This window comes from Triturus cristatus, chromosome 7 (genome assembly GCF_964204655.1).
Source record: "Triturus cristatus chromosome 7, aTriCri1.1, whole genome shotgun sequence".
Lineage (NCBI taxonomy): Eukaryota > Metazoa > Chordata > Amphibia > Caudata > Salamandridae > Triturus > Triturus cristatus.
The window spans coordinates 1,481,903,364-1,481,925,763 of record NC_140590.1 but is presented as its reverse complement, the minus strand read 5'-3'; the positions used below and the strand labels follow the sequence as shown (position 1 = coordinate 1,481,925,763).

General features: G+C 44.1%; 1 protein-coding gene across 2 annotated transcripts in view; it reads left to right on the top strand.

The window, feature by feature from the left end:
• LOC146812220 (protein-glutamine gamma-glutamyltransferase 6-like) overlaps positions 1-22,400 on the top strand; it is a 306,117-nt gene that overhangs the window by 261,650 nt on the left and 22,067 nt on the right. For both annotated transcript variants that reach the window (XM_085619250.1, XM_085619251.1), the window contains exons 9-11: positions 8,800-9,048; positions 12,831-13,208; positions 18,988-19,145. In XM_085619250.1, the coding sequence (XP_085475376.1) occupies positions 8,800-9,048; positions 12,831-13,208; positions 18,988-19,145 (785 nt within the window). The remainder of the gene's footprint in view (positions 1-8,799; positions 9,049-12,830; positions 13,209-18,987; positions 19,146-22,400) is intronic.

Sequence of the window (22,400 nt, the reverse complement as noted above, 5' to 3'; positions counted from 1 at the left end):
GATCCGGAGAGATACCTCTGTCATTTCTTGACCATCTTTTGCTACTTTATTGTTGCCTATTTTTTAAACTATTGCTCCCAGGGTGCTAGCCGCATGCCCCTACAAAACCTACGGGGTTTAAATCTTGTGGGGGATGTCGCATGCAGATGTTTGTGCCTGATCCTCACTTGGTTTGTCTCTGATTCCTGGGGTTTGGTCATGACTCCAAGGTCTGTGCCGAGTGCAAGTCGATGCACCACAAGGCAAATCATGAGTGAGCAATAAAGGTCCTGGCAGTGCGGCATAAGAAGGCTCTGTGCCGTTCTCTGTCTTGTTCCCAGGGGAGATCTTGGGGCTGCTTTCAAGCAGGTCCCGTGGACATCTTCTTCACACTCTAAGATCTCTGCCTCCAAGTCGGGTAAGTCCAAGAAACACAAGAAAAAGAAGTTGAAATGTTCCTGGGATTGTCTGTCTTAATACCATGCTTCTATGCCCCACTCCCGCACTCCAACTGTGAAGTCAGCATCAGGGCTTCTCGTCGCTATCCCAAGTTTCCCAGAGCGACACCCGCCCGGTTATAAGAATTTTACGATGCCATATGTGCCATCATCTGGCCACTGACTGTCTCTGGCATGCATCTGGGGCCCACGGAGTCATGAGGTACCCCGGCTGGGTTACTGTTGGCAGATCCTCCCACAACCCCAGTTAGGCCCTCTGGCTCCGCCCTCAGATCCAGACTGACGCCAACCCCAGTGCCTACTTCAACCCCTTTGCTGCCTTTCCCGGCACCACCGCCACTGCTTGACAATGAGCCTTTTCTCACCTCCAAATCTGAGCCAACTCCACCTAGGCAAAGTTCGACACTGGTACCCTCCAGGCCCTACCAACCCATTGACTTCCCGCCAGTAGATAGTTCCTACCTCCATGAAGGGGAGCTGAATAGAAAGGGTTTAGTCCCATGGAGGTGGACCCTGACCCAGCTGAAAACTGGTACGAGGTGCTTGGTGATGCCCAGCCTGTGACATGCTTTTCTCTCCAGGCCTGGTTTCAAAGGAAGGCTCATCTATCTATTGCCACTGTGTTGCGCTGGGCAGTGGAGGTCCTTCACCTACAGCTGCCTGCAGTCGAGGAGAAGATCAAGCTCTTGACTGAGGGGCTTCACCCAAGAGAGGGTTCAGCTGAACCCTTCCTCCCCTTTAATGAAGCCCTCACCGACGTTCTCTTGGGTGCCTTAGCCAAACCATGAACAGGGGCTTCTGTGGACGGCATGCTTGCCCAACTCCCTAATCCTGACACTGGAGACCCAGCCCTTTTCTCCCGGCACCTCTCCCCTGAGAGCCTGGTAGTGCAGGACTCAACATCTAAAGTCAACCCAAATGCATTTCCTTCCACACCATCGAGCAGGGAACCCAAGAGGATGGACTTATTTGTGAAGCACATTTTTTCTACCACCTAGCCTTGCAGACGGTGAACACCGCATATTTCATGGGCCACTGTTGCTTCCCATGCTTCCCCAAGGCACTCCTGGATGGTCGGGATACAGTAAAGTTTGCCATTAGGTGCGGGCTGGACATGACAGACTCCTCGGTAGAACCATGGCCTCTATGGTGGTGCTGCATTGTCATGCCTAGTTGTGGTCCACTGGGTTTTCGGAAAACATCCAGGCGTCCCTGATGGACATGCCTTTTGAATGCTCCTGTCTGTTTGGTGATAAAACTGACATGGTGCTCAAACACTTTCGAGAGAGCTAGGTCACCACCAGATCTCTCGGGCTTTCTCTGTCTGCCCAGTCTCAGCAGCAGCCCTTTCACTCCTAACACAGATGTCGTTAAGACAACTGCTATACCAGCCATATCCGCTAGTACAGCAACCTTTGAGTCCTCATGCTGACAGTGCGGTGGATCCCACAGAGGACGTGGGAGCCAGGGCCAGCAAGCTGTCCAGTCCCCAGTCCTCCTGCAGCCGCAGCCTCTAAGCCCCTTTAGGACACCCTTCATACAGCTCATCAATCCCATTGGTGGCAGGATCAGACATCACCTGCCCCTGTGGTCTGCAATTACCTCTGACAAGTGCGTGATTGTGTAGGAGGGGTACACCCTCCCATTTGAGGAAACCCCTCTGCCTTTGTCACCATCCCAAGAACATCTGATGGCGCACCACCACTCCTTGCTCCATCAGGAAGTGCAGTCTCTATTGGTTAAAGAAGCCATCAAGAGGGTGCCGGTGCCAGAAGCAGGCTATGGTTGTAATTCCTGCTACTTTCTGTTGCCGAAAAAAGCACAGAGGACTTTGTCTTATCCTAGATCTGTGCCCTCTTAACGTTTTTCTGTAGTAATATAAATAGAAAATGCTCACCCTGGCTCAGGTCTGGTCTGTAGTGGAGCTTGGAGACTGGATGGAAGCATTGGATTTGCAGGACCCGTATTTTCACATCCCTGTCCTGTGTGCCCACATTCCTTACCTGTTGTATATGGGGGGCCACAAGCATTTTCAGTTTGCTGTGCTCGGAGCACAGAGGACTTTGTCCTATCCTAGATCTGTGCCCTCTTAATGCATTTGTGAAGTAATAGAAATTCAAAATGCTCACCCTGGCTCAGGTCTGGTCTGCAATGGAGCTTGGTGACTGGATGGTAGCGTTGGTTTTGCAGGACCCTTATTTTCAGATACCCATTCTGCAAGCCCACAGTGGTTACCTGCAGTTCACAGTGGGCCACGAGTATTTTCAGATTGCTGTGCTCCCTTCTGCCTCACTAGTGCCCCTTGTGTGCTCACAGAAGGTATGGTGGTAGTTGTAGCTCATCTTTGAAGGGTGGCGGTTTCAGTCTTCCACCTACCTTGATGACAAGGTACTGAAGGCAGGCTCACCCCAGGCAGTTGTCACCCACCTCCAGACTATGGGGAACCATTTGCACTTGCTGGGGTTCACTGTTAACATGCCGAGTCGTACCTGAATCCTTATCCAACACTACATTTCATCATAACCATTCTGAATACAGTGCAGATCAGCACCTATCTGCTGGAGTGTAAAGTCCTGGGTATTCGAGTAATAATCCCTATGTTTCAGCCTTAATCCTGGATTTTGGTGAGACTGACTGAGATTGCTGTATCTCTTGGCCTTCTGCATCCTACTGGCCTAGCATGCCAAATTTCATGTGCACCTCTGCAGTGGGATCTGAAGTCCAAGTGGGCGCAACACCAGCAAAACCTTTTTGAGCTGGTCCAGATTTCTAAGGAGACTGTAAAAGATCTGCAGTGGTGGCTGACTAACTGTGATTGGATCAGAGGCAGACCTCTCTCTCTTCCCCACCCTGAGGAGACAGTGGTGCCTGAAGCATCCCTCCAGGGTTGTTGTGGGTACCATCTGGGATGGGTAGAGATCAGAGGACTCTGGTCTCCAGCGGAATCTCAACTTGATATCAATTTTCTGGAGTTGAGAGTGATCCGATAGATTGGCATTGAAAGCCTTCCTGCCAATCCATCAAAGAGAGGCTGGTTCAAGTCAAGGCGGAGACCAGAGTGGTGGTGCGCTGTTGGGCCAGATACCTGCGACGAGTGGGCACTAAGATCCCTTACTCCCCAGACTTGTCTATAACCATGCTTCTCTGCCTACCGCAGGGAGAGTATTGAACGGGCTAGAGGACTGGTATGAGGTAGGCCTAAAAGTAATAGGGGACCTGTGCCAAGACTCAGCAATGCTCCCCTTCGAAGAACTGCAAGCTGCCTATGACCTGCCGGGGGGTCAATTTCTGAAGCATAGAGCGCTCACTAGGAGGATTAGGAAACACTGGGGAGGAGGCAACGAGGAACCTCTGGCACTTGCAGGATGCAGATATGACATAATGTCTGCAGGGACGATCAAACAGTCTCCTGTCTTTACATGGAGAAACAGGTCCCGGAGAAAGACTGGGACACGATACTAAAACGCACGGCAAAGGCATCTAGAAATGCGCACTTCAAATTAATAACTATTACATACTCCACAAAACATTCCTCACCTCGACCCGCATCCGGCGATACTTTGGGACAGAGACCACAGCATGCCCGAGATGTGGAGAGAAGGAAGCCCATATAATGCACATGTTCTGGGACTGCCCCACAGTACAACTGTTCTGGGACGAGATATAATGCACAGTAGGCGACCTTATCGACAAGGACCTTCCACAATTCCCAGACCACTATCTATTAGGGTGGTTCCTGCACACGGCCAAAAACAAAACGAGTGGGAAATTCCAAGACCTTGCCTTTGTTCTGGCTACGAGGGAAATAGCTAAGAATTGGAAAGCGCATGGATAGGCGCATGTAAAAAACAGCTGGAAAAATGGGCGGGAGCAGAAGGTAGGCTCTTACTCAGAGAAGCCAGACGAGGAATAGGTAAAATAGATCGAGCAAAGGCATGGGAACGCCTGGTAGGCGAATTAATAACTGACAGGCAGAGATCCAGCGGGGCAGGCTCTCCGCGATCGATTATACAGGACCAGGAGGGGGGTGGGGACAAACAGGTGGGTCAGGATTAGTCAGCCTTCCAGCGCACCAGAATAAAAGGCATTACCTATTATGACCAAGTAGAACCCAGCAATACTCTCGCATCACTCTGCATGCAACTCAAGGGGGGAGGAGGGTGGGAAATTAAGTTACAAGGGAGTTTGTTTAAGATACCAATGAACCGCTAAGTCTCATAGATGTACCATGATTAACATGACTATGCCTCATGTATGATGAAGATTTATTGTGAAAACCTAATTGAATTTTGTTTAATAAAAAGAGAGGCTAGTTCTGGTATTCACGAACAGCATCACTGCCCTATGGCACTGTAACAAACAGGGAAGGGTAGGGTTGTGGACCTTTGCCAGGAGGCTGTGCATCTCTTTACCAGCTGGAGGGTCAGGACATTTTCCAGGCCGTACAGCACCTGGCAGGCTACTTGTATGCCAGGGGAAATAAACCATTGATGCCTTGTGGATCACTAATGGAGCCTGCATCCTAAGGTGGTGCGAGGACTCTTGAGAAGAACCCTGGCTGAATCTGTTTGCCACTGTGAGAACATGCAATATCAGCATGTCTACGTCTTGAAGTTTCCAAAGCGGGTCTCGCTCGGCAATGCATTCCATTTAGGATCAAACTCAGAACTTTTGTACACTTTTCCATCGATACCACCCCCGCCCGAGAGATCAGGATCAACCGGGCTCCAGCCATCCTAATAGCTCTGGATTGGGCTTAAGGTATCCTAAAGTCTTGATCATGAGCATTGGTCCTCCGATCAGACTGCCCCTGCTGGAGGATCTCCTGTAGTAGCAGCAGGGCAGTGTCCTTCACCCTAAGCTATGCATGCTCCACCTTCATACATGGATATTTAGCGGGGGCAGATGATACTTTTAAATCTATTCTCCCAAGGTCTGTGATGTCATCTTGACAACCAGGTCTCCCTAAACTAAAACTGAATATGCCTCCCGTTGAGATACCTTTGTCACCTTGTGCTTCTCGCGTCACCCTTTCTGCACCACTGTTGAAGGGGTTTCTGTTTGTTTTATCTCTAGCCCAGCTGGTCTTTCCCTGGGCTTTGTTAAGGGTTACTTTTCAGCCATTTTCGGCTTTCCTACAGTTGCTGGACAAGCGGTCTCTGTTCAAGTCGCTGGTTGATTCGGTTCCTGAAAGGTTTACAGCACCTGTTTCCTTCTACCCATTTTGTGATACCCAAATATGACCTAAATCTGGTCCTCACGATTCTGATGCACTCTGTCTTCGAGCCTCTACAAAGCTGTCCTCTCCGGCTCTTGATTTTCAAAACTGTCTTTTTAGTGACCATTACAATGGCCAGGAGGACCGGCTAGATTTAAGCTCTGTAAGTTCTCCCTAATTACACCAGCTTTTTTCCTGACAAACTGGTCCTTCGGTTGCATGCCTCCTTCCTGCCAAAGGGTGTCACCCTCTTTCATGTCATGCAGAGTATCACTCTGTCTACCTTCTTTTGTACTGCCCATTCTTCCAAGGAAGAGGAGAGACTCCATCTCCTGTATCCAAACAGAGCTGTTTTGTTTGACAATAATCATACCCAAGACCATCAGGTGGATGACCAGCTCTTCATCAGATTCACTGGAGCAAAAAAGGGCAAGGCTGTTCAGAAGTGGACCCTCTCTGTGTCTTCTCCTCTGAATTAAGATCTGCTACTCACTAGCTAAAAGTAACCCCCTAAAGGTTTGCAGGCCCTTTCCACCAGGGCCAAGAATGATACTACTCCGTTGGCATGTGGGATACCAGTGCTGGGCATCTGTCAAGCTGCTACATGGGTGTCACTCCACACATTCATGAAGTACTACTACTTGCACAAGAAGGTCCGGTGAGAGAGGCATTTTGCCTGTTCAGTCCTCCAGGACTTTTTGGTTTGAGTCTGTTTGCAGACCGACCTCTTGGGAGATATTGCTTGGGTATCTATTGTAAGGTGAGAAATCTGCAGTTAGAAGTCTCTAGCAGAAGTACAAGTTACTTACCTTCGGTAATGCTTTTTCTGGAAGAGACTCTATTTAACCGCAGATTCCTCACTGACCCTCCCATTTTCCCTGCTCTGCATACTGAGCACTTTACCATAAAGATCCCATTAGAATCTGCTCACTGGTCATATATTGGATTTTGGGTGGCTCTGTTTTTGGTGTGGTAAAAGTCACAAAAGAAGCTGATGTCAGTGACCTGTGGTGGCGCATATATGGGCACCGCAACATCACTTCAAGGACACCAACACAAGCTGATTGATGCAGCCTACTGGTGCCAGAGGTACTTCTCAAACGCTCAAATCTGACACCTGTGGAATATTTCAAGCTGAGGAATATGCAGTTAGACAGAGTCTATACCAGAAAAATTGTTACAGACGGAAGTAACTTGTCCTTTCCTATCCAAGCAATGCAAATGTTCTTAAATTTCACTAAGGAAGCTCTCAATTGTAGTTAACACTAGGTTGGTTTTGCCTTTTCTTTCTTTAACACTCATCAAGTGCTGAGCCTAAGCAAATGGGCAGATCCCAAGCATCAAAAGGTAGAAAAGCCAACCACCTTCCTTTGCAATTGGTGTGGCATTTTTTAGCTGTGGGATCTTTGAGTCCCGCAATAAATTCAAACACCGAATAACTGGGGTCCTCAAATTTTGCGGGTGATTTCGGAATCCTCTTTGGCATGCCACTCACATGGGACATACAGTTAATGCTTTTGCAGTGCTGCATGGAGACTAAATTAACTGTGCTGGTGATTGGGGGATAACTTCTGGGCAGCACACATGTGACAACCACAATTCTTGGTGGCATCACACGGTGCAGACAGTTGACTGAGTGGCAATAAGGTGTCGCCAATAATGTCCAGGACTAGAGATGGATGGAAGTGGAGAGGACCACCTATGACAAGCCATGACATCTAAGACCTGTTACAAGCAATCATGCAACAGTTATTTTGATTGTGACGTGGCCAATAATGCCCAGGGCCAGAGGTGGATGACAGTGAGGAGGAACACCTACGAGAAGCCATGACACCTAACACCTATCACAAGCAGTCATGCAACAGTTGTTTCGTTTGTGACCATTTTACTTAAGAGTTCTAGTTCTATGTAATATGCACAGAGACAAAAACAATGAACAGAGAGAAAATAATTTGCCTGTTTTCCTACAGGATTTTAAAAAGTACTCAATTGTCTTACCGATGACCAGGTGTAAACTGTTTATTGGCTCTGTTTCGCATGTGTTTTCTGAGGTGGACATGGCTTGGATGACTGAGGTTCATTGACCAAGTTGCTTGTTTTGCCCCTTACCAGGGCTCAGATCTCCTCCACAATAGCATTGATATTGAGGAAGGCAGATAACACTTCTTTGAGAATGCAGCGCCTACCAAGAGCCGGGCCTAAATGATTGTAAGTGGGAGCTTCATCTGTTGTATCCTCCAGTTAAAATTCTCTCATATTTGTGTGTGGATTGTATGACTCTAGTGCAACCACGGATGGTGGGCTTGGTCTTATCAAATAATATTGCTCTAATACTCCATTCATCATAGATGGATGTACAGAAGGAAGTGACAGAAATACCTGAAATGTGCCACGTATATTGAGGCATTGGTAGGGAGGGACTGTAGAAGCAAAATAATGAAACATGATCTAGAAAATTAATGGAGAATTCAAGATGTGTTGGCTGTTGGACTTGGGATGGATTGTATTCAGTAATCCTCACTAACTGGATGAGAAATCTGTGAAGCATCATTGCAAATGCAGAATTGAGATGCTATGACTAATCCAAAAAGAAAGTACTGGTTAATAGGTCTTAATGGACCCTGTCTCCAGATGTAAAATTGCCAGGTTTGAGCATTCATTTACCGGGAAGGAGTTCAACATTAAGTTGACCATCAGTTTGTACTGAAACAACTTGGAGTCTAGCTTCCATTTACTCCAAATTACCACAGGTCTTGGCTTCCCTTCTGCTGCTGCATCTTCCGTATTAGTTGTTCGTCGAGCGCTTTAATATAAATAATTCCTCCTCGATGTCCTGTAATCTGGTAAAGTATTCATTGACTAGCTTTTAAAACAATGGTCCTTAATGATTATAAAATCATATTGCTGTAGGGTAGGTAACACATTTATATAGTGTTGTGTGATAGGGATGTCTTAGTCCATTCAGGCTAAGATAAGCAGTATTGTGCACTCCATTTGACTCTGTTGTGATGACTATTTGTGTGTTGTCCCATCGCCATTTCCTTCTGTATGGTAATATTAACAAAGACAATTCTCTAATAAAGTACATATAAACAGTGCTTAAATGTGTCTGACCCCAAGTCATTTGCCTTTCTTGGTTTGTAGATCTTTATCGGTGCGGCCCTGCATCTGTCCAAGCTGTCAAACAAGGTGATGTGGACCTGGACTATGACAGCCCATTTGTGTTCGCGGAGGTGAATGCTGACCATGTCACCTGGATCTCTTATGATGATGATGAAGAGTTAATGGAGCCAGTTCACACTGATATCAAATCTGTTGGCCAGAGAATTAGCACAAAGGCTCTAGGATCAGATGAACGTGTGGACATCACTGATACTTACAAATATCCAGAAGGTGAGAATTTATCCCAAGTCTAAGGAAAATACTGTTTTTCCAATAACTTGAGTGGAGTATTTAAATGTCTTTTCCCCTTAAGTCTGCCCTTATGTCAACCTCTATGTACTGAGAGGCTCAAATTCTAGGAACTTCAGCCTATGACTGAAATGTAAAATACTTTTCTTCATTCTGTTATAATTCTTACATTGTGAGACTGACTGTGTATAGTTGTTTTGAAAATATTATTTTACATTTTGGCTTATAATGCTATTTAACTAAATGAGCAATAAAGATGTGTTACTTACTAGTTGCATGACTGGCAAGAGATAAACATCTTAAATCATTATCTGTTTATAGCGATTGTTGTTCATTCTCAATCACGTATACTGAAGGTCACCATTTGTAATAATTAATTAATATAGGTTTATTGATGTTTTTCGTCTATGAAATCATGGAATAGTTATTAAATTTGAAATAAATGTAATTTATCGATTAAATGATTAGTGAATAGGTGACCGCATTAGTGAGTGACTATGTACACTTTCATATCACAATTCCTCCAAACGCGGTATAATATGTCAAAGGATTCTCTTGGTTGAAGTCTTAAAAATTGCTAGCCGGTCTCACTTTTGAAACTGAGCTACTTTCTCCTATGATCTCCTCCAAATTCTATAATAAAAGTCCAGTTTGCTCTGGTCAGCCAAACACCGAATGTAGAAAATTTAATCTAGTCAGTTCAGTATTGAAACATATCCCTTAAATTTATGCTCTGTATTTGCACCATGTTTCCGCACCTCCACTCTCCACATTGTGCCAGCGGGAAATGTCTTTAACCACGGAGCCTAAACTATGCATGGCTAAACAACGCAACCACGGAGCCTAAACTATGCATGGCTAAACAACGCTAGTGGGACCACACATGTCTGAACCACGCATATGCCTTTATCAGCATATACGTGGTTTAGATGTTAATAGTCGTTAGCCGTCTAGATTCAAAACGATTGGGCGGGGTGTGGTAGAAATTGCAGACTTGGAGGGACTTCCTGCCCGGACGAGGAACGTTTTATGAGAGTCTTGGTGTTGGTCAGTTGGGGATGTTTTTACAGTTTTAGGGCTCAGGGAGGCGGTCAGGGTACTTCATAGGGCGAGGAGGATGGTGTTAGGGCTTATGACGGGGGGCTGGGTAGTTTGCAAAGCCGTGTTTTAGGGCTTCAGGACGGGGGGGTCAGGGTGCACTTTAGGGCTGGGGTATGCTTTTAGGGCTCAGGGCGGGGGGCTGGGTGTTTTTTAGGGCTTGGGTCGGGGTCGTACTTGGGCGGGGGACTGGGTTTTAGGGCTCAGGGCGGGGGCTAGAGTGTAACCTTAACCACGCATATGCCTTTACTAATTATGCCAATACAACTAAATTATTTGTAAAGACATGCCTGGTAAAGGCATGCATGGTTAAGACATGGTGATTGTTAAGACTGCGTTGTTCAGCCATGGGTGGTTGGGCATTGCGTGTTTCCGACATACAACCTGTGCAAACTCTCCCTGTTCCATTACCACTAATAATAATAATGGGAAATATAAAGCTCACAGCTACTTACGAAGTGTCCCAGCACTACCATGCTGACTCCTGAGAATAATGTTGCCCATCCCACAGGATAACTCTCACCTAGATCCAAAAATCAAGGTTTTTCATTTTTTTTCTGAAAAGGGTTTTGTATAGGGCTTGCCAAATTACCACAGGAAGAGAGTCCCAGATTTTGGGCATGAGAAGGTCAAAGGAACAGCCTCCTATTTTGGCTTGTTTAAATTTTGGAATGACGGCCTGTTTTTATTCATCCGATCATAGGTTGCTATGTGGTACATAGGGTTTCACAATCAACTGAAGATAGTAGGGCCCTTGAGAAGAAAGAGCCTTATAGCAGAAACAGACTGCATTAAAGATGACTCTTTGCCTCACCAGCAGCCAGTGCAACATTTTAGTGTAGGACTGATAGAGGCCCTTTTGGGTAGCTTGAGCAGTTCCCAAGTTGCAGGGATCTGGACCTGTTGAAGCCTGTTCAGATGGGACTGGGATACACCCAAGTAGAGGACATTGTAGTAGTGCAGCCTGGATATCACCAGAGCCAAGATTACCATTTTATGGGCGGATTCAGGTAGGAGATCAAGGATTTTCTTCAAGAATCTCAACATCACAAAACATTTTCCTGCGCTGGCAGTGATCTGGGCATTGAAGGAGAGTTTTTTGTCAAGCCTGATGCCCAGTATCAGGTGGGATAGATGCACAGTATACCATCATGCTCACTTTTCCAACACTGAACCCACTCACACCCTCTGTGCATTTACTGGGATGGTTCTCTCTATGTTCTATAAATGCAGATGCAGTAGAATAAGCAACATCCTCACATCTGAAGATGCCTCCTCAAATTCAGTAGTCTTTTCTGCAGAGCTTCATGTCTGAGTGTAGATCAGCAAAGAAGGGAAAGAAACATTGAGTGAAGCAAGGTGCCTTTCAGAATCAAAATACTTGGAGAGTACAAAACAAGTCACCAACCAATGTTGCAGAGGGAAATTGATTCACAAATTTCGGCATTGGCTTGAATAAATTCAACAGAATAAAATGAAGGATTGCTCTTGAACCTGGGTATATATAGACCAATATAGCCATAGCATTCATTATTGTCATACATCCTCAGTGTAAGCACCACTTATATAATCAGGAAATAATTTGGTGTGGAAATAGGAGAAAATTGATCTTCTCTTTTTGTGGTGCTAGTTAATCACACAGTCAACAACCCCTCTGGTGGTATATTCTGAATAATATTAATCAGAAGAGGGAGGCACTCCTTCAGTTTCTATTCAGGGACATCTTAAGGATTTGGGGGGCCCGGATCTGATAGTTTTTAGGGGCCTCCTGTTCAGAACAGTTTTGAATTTATGATCCAGTTTCAGCTTTTTCATGCCCTCTTAGGCCAGGTCACTGAGAGTGCACAGGCACACTCGTCCAATTCTAAAGTTGTTACATCTAATGTTCATGGATAGTGGTGAGTATTTTCAATACTGTAGCAGAGCAGCAGCTCACTTACATTACTGCACATAATCTTTGTGACACCCGCCCACTTCTCATATATGAAGTCCTGTTTTGATCTAACTGAAACTTTATTTATGGATGTTGCATGAAACAAACACAACATGTCACTGCAAAATCTTTATAATAGACTTTCACGCACCACTCACATCAAAACGAAATGAAAGAGAAACAGTATTTAAAAAAATCTGTGAATGAATCATTCAAGGTCATCAGGGCAAGCCTTGCAGAACAGAGCTGGCTGTATCAGCAGGCCCCCCTAAAAGGCTGGAGCCCTGGGCCAGAGCCCACTTTGCCTATGCCTCAAAACGTCTCTGTATATATTGACTGTCGTATAATTAAGTTGTTTGAAAGTTACGGTTATGTAAATTTACATCCTTTAAAATGAGATAAGTAAACCACTTAATAGGTATTGGTGGTAACATGTGAAAATACAGTTTGTCCAATAGCTGATATCCAGAAGGATGAATTCATGGGGATGGAAAGATGTACTCAATGTTCACTTGCTTCATAATCATTGGATACAGCATACCTTCCCAGATTCAGTAATGTTTATGACTGTTTGGAGGGGTCTTTTTTGGCTGTGCGTTCCATAACTTCTATTGATATCACAGTTGTGTTCGGGATCTCAAGTGAGCCTATATAGAACAGTCTGTGGTGCTGTATTGATCTTGAAATAAGAAACATACCTGACATTTATTTCTCTTTTTCCCTGCTTGATTAGGATCTAAAGAGGAAAGAGCAGTATTTTTAAAGGCTCGGGAGAAGCTACTCAAAATGCATGTAATGGAAAGAAGAGACAAAAGAAAGGGCAGTATTGGCAGTTCAAGACGAGAAAGAATTAGGAATTTCGGCAGGATGTCTGAAGATGAAAATGGCCGCCGAAAAAAAGCAAAAGATCCACAGATATCAGGGAAGTTCAAGTTGTCTGAGCGCCCTTTGATCAGTGAGGACATTAACGTTGCATTAATTCTCAAAAACCCAACTTCGAGCCGCAAGACTATTCATGTGAACATCAGCTCTTCGACTGTCAAGTACACTGGACAACCAACAGCGGAGATATTTAGAGACTCACACGATGTTACTGTGAAACCACGTAGTGGTAAGTTTGAAAATGACTGCAGGGTCAAAGTAAAAATTGTAAACATATAATATTCAGAACTCAATAAGTGGGCGGCGTGGGGGCAATAAGCAATAAGAGCAAATGAAGCAAGCATTCCCAGGTGCAGTGGTGCTTAATGCTCATTAAATAACTAAAGTGTGTCCCCTGACCAACACAGGCATTCACACATTGCCCTTCTCCCTTGTCCAAGTCCATATATATCATTAAGGTCTGACTCCTTGGAATTCAAACTTTACAAATTACCTCCAAAGAGCAGGTTACATTTATTAGCAGCCCCTCTCCCACTAGTTCCAGATTTTTTATCCGCCTGAGGGCAGGCAATTGTCCATCATCTTTTTATGCCCCTACTGTGTTTAAAGGGTTTGCCGCTCAAAATGCTTCCCCGTGTCTTATGGAGGATTCCCTATAAAGGCCGGTTGAGCTTAATGGGGTTCTGTGAAGATCTTTCACAGCACAATGCCTCAAGATGGCTGCAAGGTGAAGTAGAACCCGATGCAGAAGCAGGCGCTCTAATGACATACCACATGAGTGTTGGGATTCGGGACACATGAGGGAGCCGGTACCCAGAGGTACAGCTCTCCATAGTGGTGCATGGACAATGCTGCTCTGAATGTATGACAGCTGGAGAGCCAAGAGGCTTTGCTGGAATGGATGCATTGATACTACAAGGCACACCCCAGAAGGGTCAAGTAGAAGCTGCAGCATAGATCTCTCCTGTGCAGCTAGCTGAAAGTATAAGATATTGTGCTGATGCATAACTTATTGAAATGTTTCTGATATAAGGTACATTCTGCCAACAGATACTTGAGGGATCTGTATTTAACTTTCCTAGGAAAGCGGTTGCACACGCATGTAGTTGGCACACCAGGCTCAAGCGAGTGCAACGATGTTGCTCATGTATCCACAAGAATCCAGCGAACAAGTTTGTGCAAGGGAGCTCCCAGTAAACAAGCAAGTGACAGTGCCATATTAAAGTAATAAAACAGTGCACAACATTTAAACCACATATAATAAAATTAAACTGTTTTGCCTTTTAAAGTCAGAAGAAAATAGTTTGACAGAGGAGATTTTCCTATTTAGAGGGACACTTATGACTTAAAGTTTCTTGAGAAACAAAAGCACTAAAGAGCTTTGATGTGTCAGCCTCTTTCTGGTATTGGTTTCCAACAGGGTCTTCCTAGGGCTCCATAAATGGGTAACCCCTTACGGGTAGCTCAAAGAGAGTTGAGTGCATATAGCCGTTGGCGGCAATGCGGCTGCTGATAACAACTAGGAGAGAACAAATCAACTACTGTGAGTCTAAAAGGTCGGGCCCTGCTCCTGCCGTGTCTATTTCCACTAATACTGGAGGACTGTTTGAACAGGGTGTTACCATATCTGGCCCTGAGGAAGATCATATTGGATATCAGTGTCTCAAAGGGGTAGAAATGCCAACGATCTTCAGTGTATTTCGTCATTAGTGGTATACTATCATTAGAATGTGTATGTCAAATTGGGTTCAGTTTCAGGACTCTGACAAGGAAGATTTGGACTCATCATAACAAAGGTTATTGGTAGGTTATCGAGGCAATGTCTGGCATACTCAATATATCACAAATAAAATACATACCATAAGATCATCCCTGACAAAAAAGAGAGAGTGCTACAGGAAGTAACCTCAGACTAATTTTGTTTGCCCGGGGATATGATGCATCCATCGTGTAAAGCTACGTTTGCTTCACACGTAATATCCTTCCAGCAAATTGGGTGCCTTTGCAAACCATCCTGGGTTCACCAGATGCTTAATACTGTGCCCCAGAGTTAGCTTTTCATGAAGCGCAATATGCAGATGAGTTGGGCAGCATTGCACAAATGTGAAAACCGTGCAGAACCATATCTACTAAGATTGGCAAGTTGTTGGTGACAACCCCGGCACCGGAGCGAAAGTGGCTGCCAAGTATCACGCACAGCGCCGCACCCTGGTCCAGAGGCTAGTGAGAGATGTTCAATGTAGGATTTGCAATGATATCATACCCTCTGAGCACAAATTTCTCTCAAGGACAACAAAAGGTTCAGACGCATTGAATGTGTGCTATTTCTTTACAACACAAATGCAATGCGTAATATATATATATATTTTTATTAGAAATGCAGACATTTCTCCCTTCTTTGCACCTGCTTCAAGTATGCATTCGTTTTTTATGCTAAGACTATTCTAGATAGGTGAAATGACTGGGCTTTGCTTCAAAACCTATTGCTGTGTGTGGTGATTTGCCTCCAGATATGCCCTCTTAATGCAAAGTGACTAAAAGTGGTTTTGACGCTGTGAAAAGGTCACCTTTCCAACACAAAACAGAAATTAGTTCACACACAACAATTTACGCTGTGCTAGCGGTGGTGCAAGGTTTTCGTAAATTCGGCCCTTGGCTGCTATAGCTTTTTTGTAACCCATTAACCCAGTCTTACTTAAGCATCTCAATTTAAGTTTACTAAGGCTTGCACTTTGAAGCAGTTTTGTTCACTGTAAACAGTATATTTATATTCACACACAGTCCCATCCTTCACCTCCCAGGAAGAACTAATCTGCAGCCCTTGGCTAACGAGGTCCTAATGAAATGTATCAGTTAGCCTTTTCTAAATCCTCCCTCATTACAGTTACTGGGTCTCTATCCTCCAACCACAGGAATGCAGGCAGTATACTTCCTCTTTTTTGTCCTCAACCACCATTTTCTGCCATGCTAAATCTGGGGCACCCATAGTGGGCCACATTGGCCCCAATACTCATTCTACATGAATCCTATTACTTAACCTGCGTTCCACACTCACTGTACATACATGCTGTCAGCGCAAGATTCTAGGTTTCACATAACAGAAAAACTTGACACAAGAGAAGTCAGTAGGCTTGCCTCTCCTTAACACAGAGAAACAAGCATTGGCAACGCCAATAGGTCTTGGCAACCTGAGAGCTATTGGCACTGTGAATTCTTTTTAGCTATGTGTTATGGAGCAGAGAAGGTGGGTGTGGTGGAATTATGTGGATTGTATTGTATTGTTTATTGTGGAATTGTGTGGCATGGAATTGTGTTGAGTTATGCGTAGTGGAATTATGTTGCATGGTGTCCAGTGGAAATATGTGGATAGCAATTATGTGGAATGAGTTGTACTGGGATTATGTGGAGTGGGATTGTGTGTCATGCAGTATAATTATGTAGATTGCTATTTTGTGGAGTGGTATGTACTGGAGTTTAAATATGTGGTGTGCTGTTAACTTTTGTGGCATGATATGGAATTATGTGGTGTGGATTGGATGTATTTGGTGTGTTGTGCAACTTTGCTGGTGAGTTGAATAATGTGGTTTGTTGTCGAAACATGTGGTGTGGATTGGAAACGTGTGAAGTTGAATTGTTTGGCGTTTTATGAAATGAAAGAAACCAACATCTATTGTGTGGTCCTGTCCGTCAGAGACATTAAGAGTTTATTCTGTGTGACATGCTCAAAGAGCTAACTAACAGGAAGACACATGTACAGATATACAGGCAGATGAGAGGGACAGGATGCCGAGTTAGTACAAAATACACTCATAAAAACAACGGGATGCTGATTGATAAAACCAGCTTCATCGCATAGGCGAAATTGATGCATTACCAATGCGTGTTGTTTATAAGGAGGCATCTGGTTTTACGCAGCTCTGGAGACACACAGATATTAGTGGGTTGGCAAAGTCTACTGGAAAGCCCTGCTCCGGGCTCGGCCCTTATTAATTACAACACTTCAGCCAGCCTCACCTCCTCGAAAGCCGAGCAATTACAATAAAATACTGACTTATTGACCAGCAGATAGAAAAAAAACTCTTTGAGGCAAATTAAAAACACCCCATGCATTTTGGAAACACTCTCCCAAAAATAAAGTAGTGCAGAAAAAATACAAAAATGGCTGTGCGTATTGTTAAAAAGAAGTGAGGCCGATCGTTTGGGGAGGGCTAAACTTCGGAAAAGGCATGACATATGCATGCCTTAACAAATGGGGAGGAAGACAAATGGAGTTGTGGAAATGAGCCTTTTTAGGGGCTCACTGGTGCAGGAGTTCACCCTTATCTGTCCACTGGTTCTTAAACCAACAAAGTAGAGATTGGCACGGAAGCTGGAATATGCAATTACACGTTTATTAATCTCTCATGAGTGGGACTACATCAATACAGCACCCTCAGGCACTGTAGGAGGTTGTCCATAGAATACAGAAACCAAGGGTCTTATATACCCTGTTTACAGCTGAGTAAGCATGGAGACACAAAGGGGAGGTACAGGCATACACAGGAATAGCTATTGACTAACATGGGCAGGCAAATATTACTCATTCAGCAAAATGGGAGTGGAGATAGAACTGCTTACATCAGTCGAAATAGCCTAACAGTTACACTCTAAGACAGGTGCATTCTAGCAGCTACAGGCCTTTCTGAGCGTACACAGTGCTCTGGCTCAGTACTGAAGGAGTTAACTACAGTTGATGACTCAAGCAAAACAGAAAGGCAAGCAACAGTGAAGACGGAAGAATCACATGGCTAACAAAATGGACGCCACAACCAAAATGGCTTCAGCTCATGCTAACAGATTATCTGTGATTTCCACAGAGTGACAATGGTGCCAGCCAATGGGAAGGCTGTGGGTGGGTTGAAGTCAACAAACGTAGTAACACCAGGTCTTGGTCACTAATGCGCGCCATCTAGAGCCAACACCTAAAAAGGTCGGGCTAGCTATATCCACCATTGTCGGCATTACTTCTGGATTTATTATTACTGCCTAATTGTAGTGTTCTAGTGGTAGTTCTGCCAGTAATATCTCTGCCAGTTGTGGATTTAAACAGTATAAGCCGTAAACTGTTATATGTATAAAGAGCCTTGTATGTAAACCTATGGAGCGAGGTAGAAGCACTTATATATTAGCACACTAAATCCACTCCCCAGGAATACAGCAAATCATTAGAGAAATAGCCCAATCCTAGTTTTAATCAAACTGGGGTATGATTAGTGTGGTGCTGATATTGTATAATTATAATGCCCCTAATTGTACCTAGAATCTGTCTCCCTCAGAAAAGATACTAGGTCTTTTAAAAGGACACTTGCCTAGAAAACTTGGTGGCATGCTTCATCGTTAAGTCCATGTCCAGAGTCTACACACATCGGGCATGCTGAAACTCTGTAGAAGAGGTAGCTCTTTGGATACCATTCTTCACACAGGATCTGTGAAGCTATTGTATTAAAATTGTTTAAAGGAATACCCAGTGTTCTAAATTGTATTTGGAGGGTCTATTGGCAACAATAAAAACAAAAGGTGGATGCCCGTGGGGTATATTAGTACTCCTGCAGCTATATCTATTGGTCTACATATTTGAGCTGGTTACTTATATGCCCATCAGGACCAAGTTATGGTTTCCAGGTCGAATTTTCTCTTCTGTGCTTGTTCATGCAGTATACAGAGGAGATATTATTCGTAAACCTTGATTTAGATGAGCAAACTGGTGTCAGAGAACTGATATTCTTTTAAGTTTAGTATTGCTTTTGTGTAGAACATGAAGTCAGTTATTGCAATGTCAGTTCTGTCCATGCCTAGAGGTCTTTGTTCTCCAGACAGACAAAATGTAATACAGCAGAGTTATGAATGCTGTCAAAAGTGGAAAGCTTTATTGATTGTAACATTCTTGTGATTGTTGTGCCATGGAGTCACTTAGAAATGACTTCCTTTTGAACTAACAATTGTCTTCTCTTTGTAATTGTGATCTTCAGAGGAACGCATTCCTGTTATCATCTCTTCATCAGACTATGAACACGACTTGACAAGTGACAATATGGTTGAGGTGGCAGCTGTGTGTGAGGTGAAGAATGGAGGGAAATTGCTGGTGCGGAAACATGTGTCACTGGGACAACCTGCTCTGAAAATTAAGGTAAAAAGCTTTTTTAACTCGTTATATTTACCTTTTGGTTGTACACAAAAAAAAAAAAAAACACAGAGCAAGAAGAATTCTTCCAGGCTTTGTGGTGGGGTATCCAAAAAGTAGAAGGCCAACGTAACAGGAGTCAACAGTGGTTATACAAGCTAATCCCCAAGCACTCAAATCATAAACTCTGTCCAATGTGAGGAGACAGGATAGATGAGGTCTCACCATGCAACAGGCCCTCTGTTAACAACCTGTTGGTGCTGCCACTCGCACAAATTGTATTCAGTACAAGAACATTGCCTCCTCCACCTTGTGTTTCGAAACGTAGTATCAACTACTGTTCCCATGGCAAACATCCTAGTGTGATTGTAGTATGTCCTATGCAAAGAAAATATTTGACTATGTTGCAAGCTTCTGTGCCTTGAGGATGCATCAACGCAGCAACCCAATCTGTGTCTTCCATCACTCTCATGTTTCTGTCCCTTTGCCCCCTCAAATTTACGGAGGGAGGGGGAGGGTTGGCATATAATTTCGTGATATCTTATATTCCACAGAAATCACTTTTTTACCAAGTGTCTCTGCTAGGACCTTCCACTCCAAACGGGAAGAGTTGATAAAATGTTCCCTGTTCACCTCATAGACCCTGAGTGTATTTTTAGATCTCGTTCGCTCAGAGGTCAACTTCTGCTGGAAGGTCCTCAAAGGGCTCCAATCCGTGCCCCTTCTGTCATGTCACCTACTGCAGAAATACCTGTGAGGTCTCACTTTTTGAAGTCTCCCACCTGGCTACCTCACCAAGTCTTTGGCCACCCACTAGAGGTAATAAGCAAAAAATGGGGTGACCCAGTATCCCTGGAAACCCACTAGAGGGTCATTCTAGTCAACTTATTTCTCCAGCGTAGCATCCTTTCTAACGCCTCTTATTTCTCAAACGTCATATGTCTCATTGAAGGGAGCTCTTTTATTCCTATAAAGGTAATGTTTGTAGAACTTGGCACCAGTTGACCACATCTCAATCAAGATAGTATGCAAATCACTTTTATTTTTGAGATACAGAGCTGGGATTGGAGGGAACTCTCAAGATATTCATTCTGGCAGTGTTCTGCTTACTGGAGTGTCAATCCCGACCAGCTTTCAGTCAAACCAGTACTGCCCTGGCAGTGGCAAGGTGTTGTTTGGACATCGCAGGCATTTACAGGAGCAAGGAGAGGAGATATCGCTGTTCTTATGTGGGAGATGATGCTTCCACTGTGGCAGTAGTGCCTCCTGTGACTCATCCTAGAAGGGGGTCTGATCCTGTGTGCAGAGGGCGAGGCGACCTGAAAAACAGTCAAGCACCCAGAGCTTTTGTGATGAAGTGGAGACATGCTAGTTGTCCAAAGTAAAGCCAGGCTCAGATACATGACAATGTATTTGGATGTGTGTTTGCGATGGGATACTGCCCAATGCATCATTGGGTACTCAAGCGGGTTTAATGGCATGGATGACATGGTTCTTTGTTAGGCAGATCCTATAAAGTAACACACTGTGGTGCGCTGGTTTGTTAGTTTTTGTATTCTGTCGTTTCAAGTATGAAGCACATTCGATTGAAAAAGAAGTTGTTTACAGTGTTAATCTTACGTTATTGCTCAATTATACCTTTTGTGTTAGTTTGATTAATTGAGTTGCAAAATGAATACCTCGTTACTGAATATATGTAGTGTAGTACAGGTAGTGATTCATTTAAAATATGTCCTGCTAAAAGTGTACATCATTCCAGAGTAGAACGAGTGCTGCTCAGTTACAGGTTTTGGTGCTGCGGAGAATTTCTGCACTGTCCCCCTAAGAACATAATAGCTTTGCTGAGAAGTACTAGTACTGCCTCATTACTCGTATAGTAGCCCCACACAGAGTTGGTACTGTGCAAGACTATGCAGCAATCCTTTTAGGAATGTACAAAACTTAAATTGTGCAAAGTTGCTGATTTTCGCACTACATGAAATTCAGAGAATTTCTCAGCATTTCATAGTATGCAATTCCGTAGAAATGTACCCGAACTAAACCCTCACATAAAAAGTTTCACCCAATACTAGTAGGAGATTGATTTGCACAGAAACATTTTCTCTGCAAACCAGTCTCCTACTAGTATATTGCATTGCTTTTTCATATGAGGTACACGTTTGTTGACAAAAGTGACACAAGACTATGGCAAACCACATTTTACTACAGAAGCTAAATATTTGTGAAATTTGATTAGAAACACAGTTTCTCAGATCCCCATAGTCCATGCGATTGGGTGATCGAACTGCCTGTTACTAGTAAACTTTACGGCTTCTCAGAGATTTTCATAATGTAACTTTGAGAATAGACACCCTATTGCGATTGGTCATTACAAATGTAGTAGTGAAATCATAGGAGTGCATGTCATCTTGGCTGCTTTTAAGCGGTGGGTCACCTTGACCATATAACCCTGCCTGTTGTTTCACTATGGTGACATATTAATGTGCTTCTTTCCATATCTAACACTGTTCTTATATGGCACTATAGTAAAAAATATCCTAAAATGAGATTTTCAATGTCTGTGGCTAGTGGATTTAAAATATTTGAGGGCCATAAATGGCCAAACAATGGTCCTCTTGGGGTGTCATCTCAATCGCAAGTGCTAACATCCCATCTTGTGGTATCCCTATAGCTGTCAGATTGGGAACTCCTCAACTGGCAGAAATTAGATTGTAGTCCATTTGTAAATGATATACAAAGGGCGGAGTGTAGCTGCTAGGGGGATCGCCTCTCCGACTGAGGCGGCGTAAAATGTGGGAATAATGTTTGACACTCAGCTCTCCTTCAAAGCCCAGATTGTGGCGGTGGCGAAATCCTGCGTCCGGATTTTAAGAATGCTCAAGAAATTCCTGCACTTTCATCCAGGTGACGCTCAGATAACAGTGATGAGGGTGCTGATTCTCTCTAATCTGGATTTTGACAATGAATTGGACTGGTAATTCCAGACTATCTATTACAACATCTCCAGGTGATATAGAATACAGTACAAGTTGTCTAGACATTCTTCTGTGTCCCATTTTAAGGAGCAGCTGCACTAGCTGCCAGTCCATAAGAGAATCATGCTTTAGGCTTTAACAATAGCTCATCAAGCCTTTCACACCAGGGCCCATATGCTTGACTGAGAAGATTCTCGAGTACAGTACAGGTACGGCGTAGCGCACAAGTAATGCATGCCTGAATACTGTCCCCCGCATTCGAAGCAAGTTAGGGGGGTGGGTGGGC